General features: G+C 37.3%; 1 protein-coding gene across 4 annotated transcripts in view; it reads right to left on the reverse strand.

Annotated features, from left to right (window-relative positions):
* FCHSD2 (FCH and double SH3 domains 2) overlaps positions 1-12930 on the reverse strand; it is a 292291-nt gene that overhangs the window by 57727 nt on the left and 221634 nt on the right. For 2 of the 4 annotated variants that reach the window (XM_067750246.1, XM_067750244.1), the window contains exons 10-11: positions 10957-11052; positions 9636-9707 (exon numbers count right to left, since the gene is read on the reverse strand). In XM_067750246.1, the coding sequence (XP_067606347.1) occupies positions 9636-9707; positions 10957-11052 (168 nt within the window). The remainder of the gene's footprint in view (positions 1-9635; positions 9708-10956; positions 11053-12930) is intronic. The other 2 variants (XM_067750247.1, XM_067750245.1) reach the window with 1 other exon arrangement.

Genomic DNA, 12930 nt, shown 5'->3' on the forward strand with positions numbered 1-12930 from the left:
TCCTTACCAGTGCTGAAATTAATTTTAGGAGAACAAACAGGCTCACGCATTGGCTGTAAGCAGAGGGAACAGTGTGTTTCTCTGGATAAGAGACCCAGAAATTTTGCTATTCTACTGCTACTGCTCTGAGCTCCAAATTTCTTTTTAGCATTATCTGAGAGCCTCGCCTAACTCAAGAACAGAAGAGCCTCTGTAAAAATAATAAAAATATTCTTAAAACATATTTTTAATTTACTTGGAATTTTAAATTCATGACATAATTTTAGGAGGTACTGGAAATGAAAAACATAAAGACAAACCACTTGACGGGAGGTCAGGATGTCAAATTTCTGAGATGGTTAGGGAGTATAGATAATGTAAATATTAGGTATCTATGATATACTACTGAATGAGAAAAAAAAGCTTAAATTCAAGTCTATTTTTTTTTTTTTTTTTTGCGTACATGGGCCTCTCCCGTTGTGGAGCACAGGCTCAGCAGCCATGGCTCACGGGCCCAGGCGTTCCACGGCATGTGGGATCTTCCCGGACCAAGGCCCGAACCCGTGTCCCCTGCATCGGCAGGCGGACTCTCAACCACTGCGCCACCAGGGAAACCCTCAAGTCTATTTTAAATCTACTTATACAAAGTTGTGTATCCGCATCTATGTAAGTAGGTACCTGCAGAGAGATGTTCAGAAGGATATTGACCAAAATATTACCAGTGGTTACCTCTGAACAGTGAGGGTTCAGGTGAAAACTTTTTTTTAATGCTTTTTTTTTTTTTTTTTTTTTTTTTGTTGTACGCGGGCCTCTCACTGTTGTGGCCTCTCCCGTTGCGGAGCACAGGCTCCGGACGCGCAGGCTCAGTGGCCATGGCTCACGGGCCCAGCCGCTCCGTGGCATGTGGGATTTTCCCGGACCAGGGCATGAACCCGTGTCCCCTGCATCAGCAGGCAGACTCTCAACCACTGCGCCACCAGGGAAGCCATATGCTTTTTTATAATTAGAAAACTATAAAGCTATGTTAATTTTAAAAAGGGGTATCATTTATTGACTATTTAAGCTCTGTGCTAACTGCTTTACATACATTTAGTTCTCAAAACAATACTAATAGGTACTATTCTCAATTTATAGGTATGGAAATCTAGGCTCAAAAAAGGTATGTGCCTTTCTGAAGCCACTAAGCCAGTAAGTGCTGGATCTAGAGCTTGTATTGAGACCTCTCGAGATTCCTTGCTATTTTTAAATGACCATACTGTCTCATTAATTATTCAATTTATCTAACGCCAATATTGATAACACAGATAGAGAGAGTAATATTGAAAAAGACATTGCTAAAATACAAATTTCTTTTCAATGAAATTTTGTCTAGGCTTTTACTTAAATGTTAAGACATCTTTTGATTTAGGGACTTCCCTGGTGGTCCAGTGGTTAGGACTCCGCACTTCCACTGCAGGGGGCATGTGTTCCATCCCTAGTCAGGCGGGCAGAGAGCTAAGATGCCGAAAGCCGTATGATGCAGCCAAAAACAAAAGAAAAGAAGAGACATCTTTTGATTTAATTTTGTTTTTAGAAAAACAAAAGCCAAACTCTTTCAAGAGTTTAGGAAGGCTTTCAGAGCCTAGCAATGTTGTTTTTAAAAATTACAAATCTTTTTAGAAAGTAATATTAAAATAGTCTTCAAAATTCACAGTTATTAAATAACTTTAAAGAACTACACTACAGTGTTTTTATTTTTTTTGGCTGTGCAGCTTGCGAGATCTTAATTCCCTGACCAGGGACTGAACCCAGGCCCTTGGCAGTGAAAGTGAGGAGTCCTAACCACTGGACCATCAGGGAATTCCCGCTCATTCCAATATATTCTTGGTATATTAGTCTTTAAGTCATCTTAACTGTTTTGTCCTTAGAGAAAGATATGATTTCAGTTCATTTTAAGGTTAGCATAAGGGTATAGAAGGTTCAGACATATATCTGAGCCTGCACGCAGAAGGACAAAGTGAGTAGGGATAGAAAAGCTGATTTTCACACAAGAAACATAGTCATTATTTTTCAAGTCTGTAACCAAAATATAACCATTTGAAAGAGAGGAAAAGAGATGGTCATGTATGATGAATGAAAACCACTAACAGAGTAAAATACTAGCATTCCAATCCATTTTCAAGAAAGATAATGTTAGGGTTGTCATGCTAATATCGTATGCCAGGAACAATCTTATTAACCCTCATTCAAGGGATCTGCACTACTTGTTTACTGGTAGATAAGAGATGTATTGTGTTAAATATTTGATCCAGCTTATTCTTTATGAAATTTAATATTACACTGTAAATTATTTTAATAAAGTTAATTATTATTTGTTCTCAGAAGGACCTCTTCAAGTAAAAAGCATCTGGATCTTCGTAGGCTATTATATTCTTAGCACTCATGTTTATACAAGTTCACAGTCCTGTAATTTTGAAATCCAAAACGCTCTGAAAATCATTAAGTTTTTTTCCTTTTCTTTTTGGTAAGTTTGGAGCTAAAATTTGAATTGAACTAAAGAGAGGTTATTTATAGTTTTTATTTATTTCATTTGATGTGAATATTCAAATGTTTTATTGCAAAGATGCTGTGTTTGATCACTGAGTACTTCCATACACCCTGCTCAGGGTGTTACACAGTATATGACAGATGGATTACCTTTCTAAAACCTGAAAGATTCCAAATTTTGAGACACACTGACTGAAAGCTTTTGATAGGAGATTGTGGATCTTTTATTTTTATTTTTTTTGCCACACTGCACAGTATGTGGAACTTTCCCAACCAGGGATCGAACCCTGTGCCCCTTGCAGTGAAAGTGCGGAGTCTCTACCACTGGACCACCAGGGAAGTCCGAGATCGTGGATCTTTAAGTCACATATTTTGTGGAGAGAAGTGTAGCAGTGTTCCTCATGAGACATAATTTAACTTATTCTGATTTAACTATGCTTGGATAGCAGCACTTTCACTTAGAAGAGAAGTGGCAACTCATCCGGATAACTGGGTTGAGTGTGCCTTGTCTCTCAGGGGAGTAAACTAGAAGACAATTAATGCTGCTTGAGCTTTTGAACATTTCTGGAAAACCTTGGACAACTGAGGAAGAGGATATACAATTACAGTAAGGCTGGGCTGAGGAACTAATGAGAACTCTGAAAAAGGAATACCCTTCTCTTGTCTTGGCTTAGAATATCAAAGGTAAATCTGAAAGGAGAATATGTCCCTGACATGAAAACAAAAGACTACAAAAAAACCTTGTGTCTGGTACTCTCTAGACGTATGTAGAGGCATGACTGGATGGAACAACCTCAGGAGGAGTATACCTTTAGTTTGGTAGCTCTAACAGAGACTTTGCTTTAAGAGCTATAATCACAAGGTATATTAAAAAAAAAAAGTGAACTTCCAGGCTCCTTGCATGTCAGTACGTTACCAAGGCATCTATGGAAAGCTCTGGATTCCTCTCAATGGCTAGAAAAGGCACCAGACTGGGAGAAAGATTTATTATATAGATGGTAAGTTTTCTGTGAAAACTAAGTCCTTTTTGAAAGGCTCTAGAACTTAGGACAGACCCCTTTGAACACTTGACTGTAGGTACTGCTGATTCTAGAAAGTGACACATGTCTATAATCAGGGTCTTCCATTTTTGGATACTGTTGCCAGTATATGTACAAGATGATGGTACCTATTTACCCAACAGGAGGATTTTTCATAAATTCTCTATCACAATGCTTTCATGATGATGAGCCAATGCTATATGCAATATAAGATTCCCATCAACAGAAAGAGCCACTTGTAACAATGAGAATTTTCAGGTAAATTCTCTGCATGATATATTGACTCCATATAGTCTTTTATAGACAAGGGCATTTTTGCTAAATACTTATTTTTAAATAGATGCATAAAATGCCCCACGTAAGTGAAACGTTAATGTGCAAAATCCTAATTGCAGCAAGTGGTCTTCTTAATATAACTGTTAATCTATAGAAGGCAGAATTAAATATCAGAACTAGCAGTTCAAATAACAGGAAAAGATCATATGTTGGAAATTTAATGTCAGCTCTTTTCTTTTAGCATTATACGTGAAGTTCTTATTATTTGCAGTTCAGAGAAGGTAAGAGGAAAAGGTCTTCTCATCCCCACCAGGAAGTTTGAGAGAAACGTTTCCTTAAGTTTTTCCTGCTTGTATAGGTCATACTTACCTAAGTTTTGTGGACGTGCATGTTTCTCGTATTATTTCCCATCCCAGGTTGACCTTGCCCTTTTTCACAGGATGTGAGGAAATGCTCCCTAAGGGTACACATCACTAGTTCTGGTAATGGAAGGGAGACACACTGAGATGTATACAGGGCAGAGAGATGCTGAGCAAGGCAAGTCATGTTCTTATAAGAAGAATAAGAATGGACAGTAATCGTTAGCTATTGGCTACTCGTTATTCCACACAGATTGCCTTTTAGCCTTAAAAACTGCTGAGAGGTTGGTGAGTTGTGCCTTGTAGAATAAAATAGGAGAGCAGAAGTCCCAAGGGACTTTCAGTGATAGACTCAGTAAGGGAGTTGAGAACTGGGGGCCATGACTGCAATATTTTATAATCTTGGTAATGTCTTCTATATTTGATATTTTAGTATTTCTTATAGTAATTAGTGGCACAACCTAAAAAAATGAAATATGCCTGTCTTGTGGATAGAAAAAAAAAAAAAGGCTGTCAACATTTATTTTCTATCTACTATGTGCAAGGCACTGAGTCAAGTTTAATTTTCAAACTCAATAGAGTCATTTCATACAAGGAAGCTGAATCAGAGAGGTTAAATATATATAAATATGTAAATAAAAATAAACACATAACTTTTTTTTTTTATTCCATATATATGTGTTAGCATACGGTATTTGTTTTTCTCTTTCTGACTTACTTCACTCTGTGTGACAGACTCTAGGTCCATCCACCTCACTACAAATAACTCAATTTCATTTCCTTTTATGGCTGAGTAATATTCCGTTGTACATATGTGCCACATCTTCTTTATCCATTCATCTGTCGATGGACACTTAGGTTGCTTCCATGTCCTGGCTATTGTAAATAGAGCTGCAATGCACATTGTGGTACATGTCTCTGTTTGAATTATGGTTTTCTCAGGGTATATGCCCAGTAGTGGGATTGCTGGGTCATATGGTAGTTCTATTTTTAGTTTTTTAAGGAACCTCCATACTGTTCTCCATAGAGGCTATATCAATTTACATTCCCACCAACAGTGCAAGAGGGTTCCCTCTTCTCCACACCCGCTCCAGCATTTATTGTTTGTAGATTTTTTGATGATGGCCATTCTATCCGGTATGAGGTGATACCTCACTGTAGTTTTGATTTGCATTTCTCTAATGATTAATGATGTTGAGCATTCTTTCATGTGTTTATGAAGAACCTAGGGGCAGGACGGGAATAAAGACGCAGACCTACTAGAGAATGGACTTGAGGACTCCGGGAGGGGGAAGGGTCAGCTGGGATGAAGTGAGAGAGCGGCATGGACTTATATATACTACCAAATGTAAAATAGATAGCTAGTGGGAAGCAGCCGCATACCACAGGGAGATCAGCTCGGTGCTTTGTGACCACCTAGAGGGGTGGGATAGGGAGGGTGGGAGGGAGGGAGGGAGGGAGACGCAAGAGGGGAGAGATATGGGGATATAGGTATATGTATAGCTGATTCACTTTGTTATAAAGCAGAAACTAACACACCATTGTAAAGCAATTATACTCCAATAAAGATGTAAATAAATAAATAAACACAGCTAGCACACAGCACAGCCAGGATTTGAATCCAAAGCCCATGATTTCTCATTGTACAACACCTGTATGAATCTCTAATACAAGTATGACCCATGTGACAGCTGAATGACTCTTCAACATAGAGAGCCTGATAAATGTAAATTCTCTCATTGGGACTTCCCTGGTGGTCCAGTGGTTAAGACCCTACGCTCCCGATGCAGGGGGCCTGGGTTCCATCCCTGGTCAGGGAACTAGATCCCGCATGCAGCAACTAAGAGCCCTCATGCCACAACTAAAAAAGATCCCACATGCCACAACAAAGATCCCACATGTGGCAACAAAGACCCAAAGTAGCCAAAAAATAATAATAATAAAATTTTAAAAATTATTTAAAAAAAATTTTAGGCTACATTCCATATCCTTCTCAGAACAATCTTGTATTAAAAACCTTCATTTCAGTGAAGAAAGGTGAACTTTACTATTTCTAGAAAGATTTTTGACTTTCTGGTATCATCTGATACCAGAAGATATAAAGAAGAATAAAGAAAGGATACTTTAGAAATCAGTAACTCTATATGGAAATACAGACATGGAAATATTTCAGTATTAACCATGAGCCAGCTACTAAATTACTACATTAGATGAAACTTGCCACTGATCACTGTCACTTGTAACCATCTTATGGTTAAACTAAGATTCCTAATTTAATTCTATGGCTGCACAGAATAGATAACTGTGACCTTATAAAATCATTTTGGCCAGTTCCTTTTGGTATATCATTCTAAAACATGACTCAAAATAATCATATATTAAAATAAAATGAAAAGGAATTTTGATTTACCAACAGATAAAAAAAGATAAGCCACAAAAAGAAGAAGTGCAATAATTTCAACTCTTAATTAAATTCCAGTGGTAATACTGTGACTGTATGTTTTCAACTGGACATTTTTGACTTTTGCAGGGAAAATACTGGAATTTGAGATGGGTTATATTAAAAAGTTTTTTTAAAAAATGTTAAGATAATATATGAAAACCTTCAGAAGAAAATTAAGTTAAATTTAATCATGGTGGTGACTTTAAAAGTCCTATGGCTTTCCTGAATGCATCTTACCTAAATCTAGATCAAATATTTATTGACTACTCATCTCTATATAAGGCAAGGGTATATACAAATTATACACAATAGATATCTATTGAGTGAAAAATGAAGGTGTTAAATCCATAAGGAGTTCAAAGTTCCTAATATAAATTATAAAATCCAAAATAAAATTAAGGAACACTACTGTCCCGCAGGGGGAATCCATCTGCAATTATCATATCACTGTCCTACTTGAAAACATTCCATAGTTCTCCATATACTACCATATGTAAAACTCATACACAAAATCTGGTTGCAACCTACATTTATGGTGTTGTTCAACACCTTCACCATACCAAACCTCCTTGCTATTTCAACAGGTGATGCACTTTCAAGCTTTTCTGGCTCCAACACTTATTAGCTGAGTGATCTTGAGCAAATTTCTTAACTATAGTTTCCTCGACTATAAAATGAGGACTAAAAAGAGAACCTAAAATATAGGATTGTTGAGAGGACTAAATGAGTTAATACAGGCAATGCAATTAGAAAAATATCTAGCATGAAACAAATCTTCAGTGAATTTCACCTATTATTTTCAATTGTTATTTTCACTTCCTGGCATGTTGTTTTTCAATCACTGCAAAGTAAATTTCAATTCATCTTCAAGATCTAATCCATACTAAGAAGACAAACAATCTGATAAAAAAAGACAAAAGATATGAATAGACATTTTACCAAAGTAAATATATGAATCACTAATAAGCTCATTAGAAGATACTCAACATCATCAGTCATTAGGTTAATGCAAATCAAAACCACAATGAGATACTATTTCACATCCTCTAGGATGGCTATAAGCAAAGAGATAGAGACAATAACAAATGGAAGTGAAGATGTGGAGAAACAAGAACCCATATACAATGGTAGTAGAAACACAAAATGGTAGCCACTTTGTAATAGTTTGTCAATTTCTTAAAAAGTGAAACAAATTTACCATAAGACTCAGCAACTCAAGAGTATTGAAAACATATTCATACAAAGACTTGTACACAAATGTTAATATCGGCATTACTGATAATAGCCAAAAGTGGGTAACAACCTAAATGTCTATCACTGATGAACAGATAAACAAAATGTGGTATATTCATAACACTATTCAGTAATTAAAAAGGTACAAACTACTGATACATTCTAAGACATAGATGAACCTCAAAAACACGCTAGGTGAAAGAAGCAAGACATAAGAGACCACATATTGTATGATTCAATTTACACGAAATTTCTAGAAAACGGAAACCTATAGAGAAAGAAAATAGACTAGAGGTTGCCTGGGCAGGGGATGGGAATAGGGATTAACAGTAAACGGACGTGAGGGATCTTACTGGGGTCATGAAAATGTTCTAAAACTTACTTGTGATGATGGTTGTACAATTTGGTCAATTTACTAAAAATCAGTGAATAATATACTTGAAATGGGTGAATTATATGATATGTAAATGTGCCTCAAAAAATTTGTAAAAAGATTATACTACATCAGGGCTTCCCTGGTGGCGCAGTGGTTGAGAGTCCCCCTGCCGATGCAGGGGACACGGGTTCGTGCCCCGGTCCGGGAAGATCCCACATGCCGCAGAGCAGCTGGGCCCGTGAGCCATGGCCGCTGAGCCTGCGCGTCCGGAGCCTGTGCTCCGCAACGGGAGAGGCCACAACAGTGAGAGGCCTGCATACCGCAAAAAAAAAAATTATACTACATCAGGATGCATTAACTGTATCCATCAATGGACAGCAGGAGCACTCTAACATATACAGCACTTACCTCATTATATTTTACTTATTTGTGTACATGTCAGTGAGCTCATCTAGTCCAGGCTCTTAACATGTAATAGCTATCCTCAGCCTCTATCTGAATGACTGGCACTCAGATGCAGTAGGGACTCAGTGTCTGTTGAATTAAAATATGCTCCAAAATAGGATAGTAACAATAGCAATTTCAGAAATACGACAGAAGATAGTGGCAATTAGTGCTTCCTACATGCCCTGCATTTCCCCGGCAGGAGGAGTAAGTTAATGGGGCACTGACTGGCACTCTCCGTGACAGGCTTTTCCAAGAGGAAACCAGAAAAGCAAGTAAACAATGGTTCCATTCTCATATGAAAGAACAGTACTAGTCCATACTGAGTAAAAACAATTATTTGGGATTTTACTCTTTGTGAGCAGTAAGAATACTTAATCTACAACAAAACAAAAAGTACATACAACAAATTTTACAGGTAAAAACATTTTCAAAATGATTATTCTAAAGACTTTTTCAGTGGTTGACAATCTGGGATGATTTTTACAAATGTGTGAGCATTTATCTTTTTCCATTATGAAAAAATTAACTGCTCCCCAAGTGCTGAACATTTCTTCTTAGAAAACAGAGTAGCATGTGGAAAGAACATTAAACTGCAATCAAGACATTAATGTGTCATTAATTCACTGTATGACTCTGGACAAGTCTCTCTTCCTTTCTAGGCTTCAGTTTCCTCTTTAACAAAGGCAAGTTAGCTCTAAGGTTCTTTCCAGCACTCCTGCTGAGGAAAACTAAGGTGCTTCAGACAAGATGACAAATGAAAAGCTCAATCTTTTCACTATAAAGAGGAAAAGAAATCCCTAATTTATAAGGGAAAAAAGGAAAGCCCCAGCTTATGCATTCAGTAGCCCCTTACACATATATTTATAACTTTCATTCCAATACCAGGTCCCACCCTTCATCAGCATGCAAACCCACACACCCCATCCCTCCCACCCTTGACCCACACCCCCATATACCTCAGCTATGGTCATTCTCAGAGCACTGACAGGGGAGAGCTCAATATCCACCAGCTGGGCAGCTTTTAAACTCTGCCCAGTACAGATTGCACAAGGACAGAAAACAGCATAGAGTTAGAATTTTAAGGCAAACAGGGACACAAAGCTAAGAACATTTAGCACAGTGTTCAGAAACAATGAAGGATTTCAGGTTGTCATTGGGCTTTGGATGAGTGAGATGAGAGTCACTATTATTCTGATTTTCCTGAGGAAAATGGGCAAAGATAAAATAATCTCAAATTAGTCACAATTTTAAGTCAAGCTTGGCAAACTTGTCCATACCCTGTATCCTCAGGACAATGTCTCCGAGTCATTCAGCAAAAGCTGGTCGATAAAAAAAGGCGCTACTATAAAGGGCAAGGGTTAATAAATCTAGAGGGAAATGCTGATTTCCTACATTTCTTTATATAGCCACTAACAGGGCTACTTAAAATTTAGTAGGAAAAGTAATGAAGATATCTCCAGCAAAGGTTTCTATTAAACTGATACCATTAAACTCTGATACCATAAACTCCCCTGGTTTTGATTCTAGGTTTACCAACAGACTTTACCAATACAACTTGACTTCCCTCTTGGTTTGCCTGCATTGAGAGAATGTGCTAGATATGCCAACATGTGCTTTCTCAACTTGTAGAAGTTAAATACCTTTCAAAAAATGTCATTAAATTAGTATTCTGGTTCTTTTTCTTTAATTAAAAAATGGCTATCATTTTTCATAGATTAAACTCAAGGATAAAAATGTATGATTAATGATTGTTTTTTAAACACTGCCAATTTGGCATTTGTGTTAATACTTTAACATTCTAAGAAATCTGAAAGGAATTATAAAGGGTCTATAATTTTTAATAAAACCAGTAAAAATATTTGTATGCATATATTCATTATTCTATTTATTAATTCTATTCTGGTTAAAACTTAACCACTGGTTTCTTTGGAAGGGTATGCATGTGAAGAATTTCATGAATAGAAAGTATGTAATTTACATTTGAATTGAAAAAAATTTATTGAGTATTTTTTTCTTTTTCCCTCAGTTCAGTTTTCAGATTTCCAGTAACTTGTTTTATGATTTAACCCTATTAAGCAGAAAGTTGTTAGCATAAAGATACTGGGCGTGTTAGTCACATTTTAGAAAGAAGAAATGTCACAGTTTCTCTGCATCCTCACAGTTTTGTTATAATATTGAGATACACTCAGTTTTTGTCTGTCTATTCCAAGGATAGTAGTTATTTAAGAACAAACATAGCTTAAAGACAAATGAAATGAAAATCTGGAATTCCCTTACAGTATCACTGTCACAAGGCTGGAACTGGAAGGGCTGGGGTTTGTGAAATACAGCATTCTCTTGTAAGAACAGCTGAAGATTATAGTCTCGTACCACCTAAAGAGAAAATAAAATATCTTTAAGTCTTTAATAAGGTTAAAATGTTCAATAATTGTGTTTCAAAGTTTAAGCTTTATTCTGCTGTTTTCCAAAAATGAGCAATCATCCAGTACTACGTGGTCAAAAAGAAATTATAATTACAATTTTTTTTTTCATTTTAGATAATAGTTGTTATCCTTGTGCCCCATTTTCTCAAGAATCTAAGCATGGAAAGTACTAGTTTAGAAACTAGCCCAGATTTGGGGACTAGACAATATGCACTACTTTAAGACTACAAAAAGATGGCTATTACACAAAATGTTATTCTTTTGAACATGGGGTGGGGGTGTGGGGGTGTGGCGTGTGGGGAGGTGGGGGGGTGTCGGGGGTGGGAGGTGCAAATAGGGAAGCACATTAGTTTGTCAGGTCTCTCCCAGTTCTAAAGTTTTGTAGGCCTCTTGAAGTTTGCTTTATGGAGATTGCCATCTACTAGGAAACTGCCAAATAACCTTATACATAACACAAAATAGTATTTTTCCAGTACTTCTTGCCACCTTTTAAGGAGGCTGTATTCTAATTACCATCTTAAAGCATACCAAGAAGACAGACTAGAAAGTAATTTATAAAGAAGGGGAATTCTAATACACATAAAGTAACAAAACAAATAGCACAGAAAGACAGTCATCTAAAAAGAATTCATTGTATTATATACTCTGGGAAAGAGTGGAAATCAGCAACATGTGATTGTGCAGAAACCCATTTTCTATTTTGCTACACTGCTTACCCTTAACTCTTCATTCATTTGTAGTATATTACAGCTCATTAGCACCTCTGCCAGAGGATGGGCAGAAGAAAGAAAAGTTTAAAGCAGCTCTGTGGCTATACTTTAGTAGTCCTGGGAAAAGAATTCATTCAGGAGATGGAGAAAGTAGGAGGTATATTCTGCATTTTACTTACCAGCACAACCCAATTCTCTATTGCTCCTCTGCACCCCCCACCCCCATTCAACAACCATTTACTGAGAGAGCTTACCAGGCCTAATGTTAAATGCAGCAGAGAGGGGGAATACACAGAGGAATAAATATGAATAAACAAAGTTAATATCTTCGAGGAATTTATAATCTAGAAACTGGGAGAACTAAACAGATTACACAATTAAAATACCTTATCAAAGTATGTAGAACGTACTAGGAGAGCACAAAAGATGGTGCTATTTAATCCAGACTGAAGGGGTGGGATGGAGGAAGGAGTGGTTGACAAAATATGGTCATGAAAGGCTGGCTGAATAAGCATATTCTCAAAGGGAAATGTGTTTTTTTCTTTTCCTGGATTCCAGTTTTAAGCTAGAGTAGCTGTGAAAGCTCTTTTTTATTCTTTTTAAAATTATTTATTTATTTATTTTACTATTGGTTGGTTGGTTGGTTGGTTGTGTTGTTTCTTCCTTGCTGCGCGCGGACTTTCTCTAGTTGTGGAGAGTGGAGTCTACTCTTCGTTGCGGTGTGTGGGCTTCTCATTGAGGTAGTTTCTCTTGCTGCGGAGCATGGGCTCTAGGCCCGCAGGCTTCAGTAGTTGCAGCACGCGGGCTCTAGGGTGCGTGGGCTTCAGTAGTTGTAGCTTAGTTGCTCCGCAGCATGTGGGATCTTCCAGGACCAGGGATCGAACACAGGACTGCACCACCAGGGAAGTCCCCTGTGAAAGCTCTTGACACAGCCCTGAGACACAGCCTCACTAGTCACCATGCAGAAAAAAGCTAAGAGGATCATCCTTCTAGTTGCTAAACCTATCCTCTCAAGCACCACAAACCAAACTTCCTTTTCTTTCTTTCTTTCCTCTTTTTCTTTCTTTCAAGGGGGAAGTATCAACCTTTTTAAATTTTTAATTTTTTGTTACGGAACA

The sequence above is a fragment of the Pseudorca crassidens genome, chromosome 9 (assembly GCF_039906515.1).
Source record: "Pseudorca crassidens isolate mPseCra1 chromosome 9, mPseCra1.hap1, whole genome shotgun sequence".
NCBI lineage: Eukaryota > Metazoa > Chordata > Mammalia > Artiodactyla > Delphinidae > Pseudorca > Pseudorca crassidens.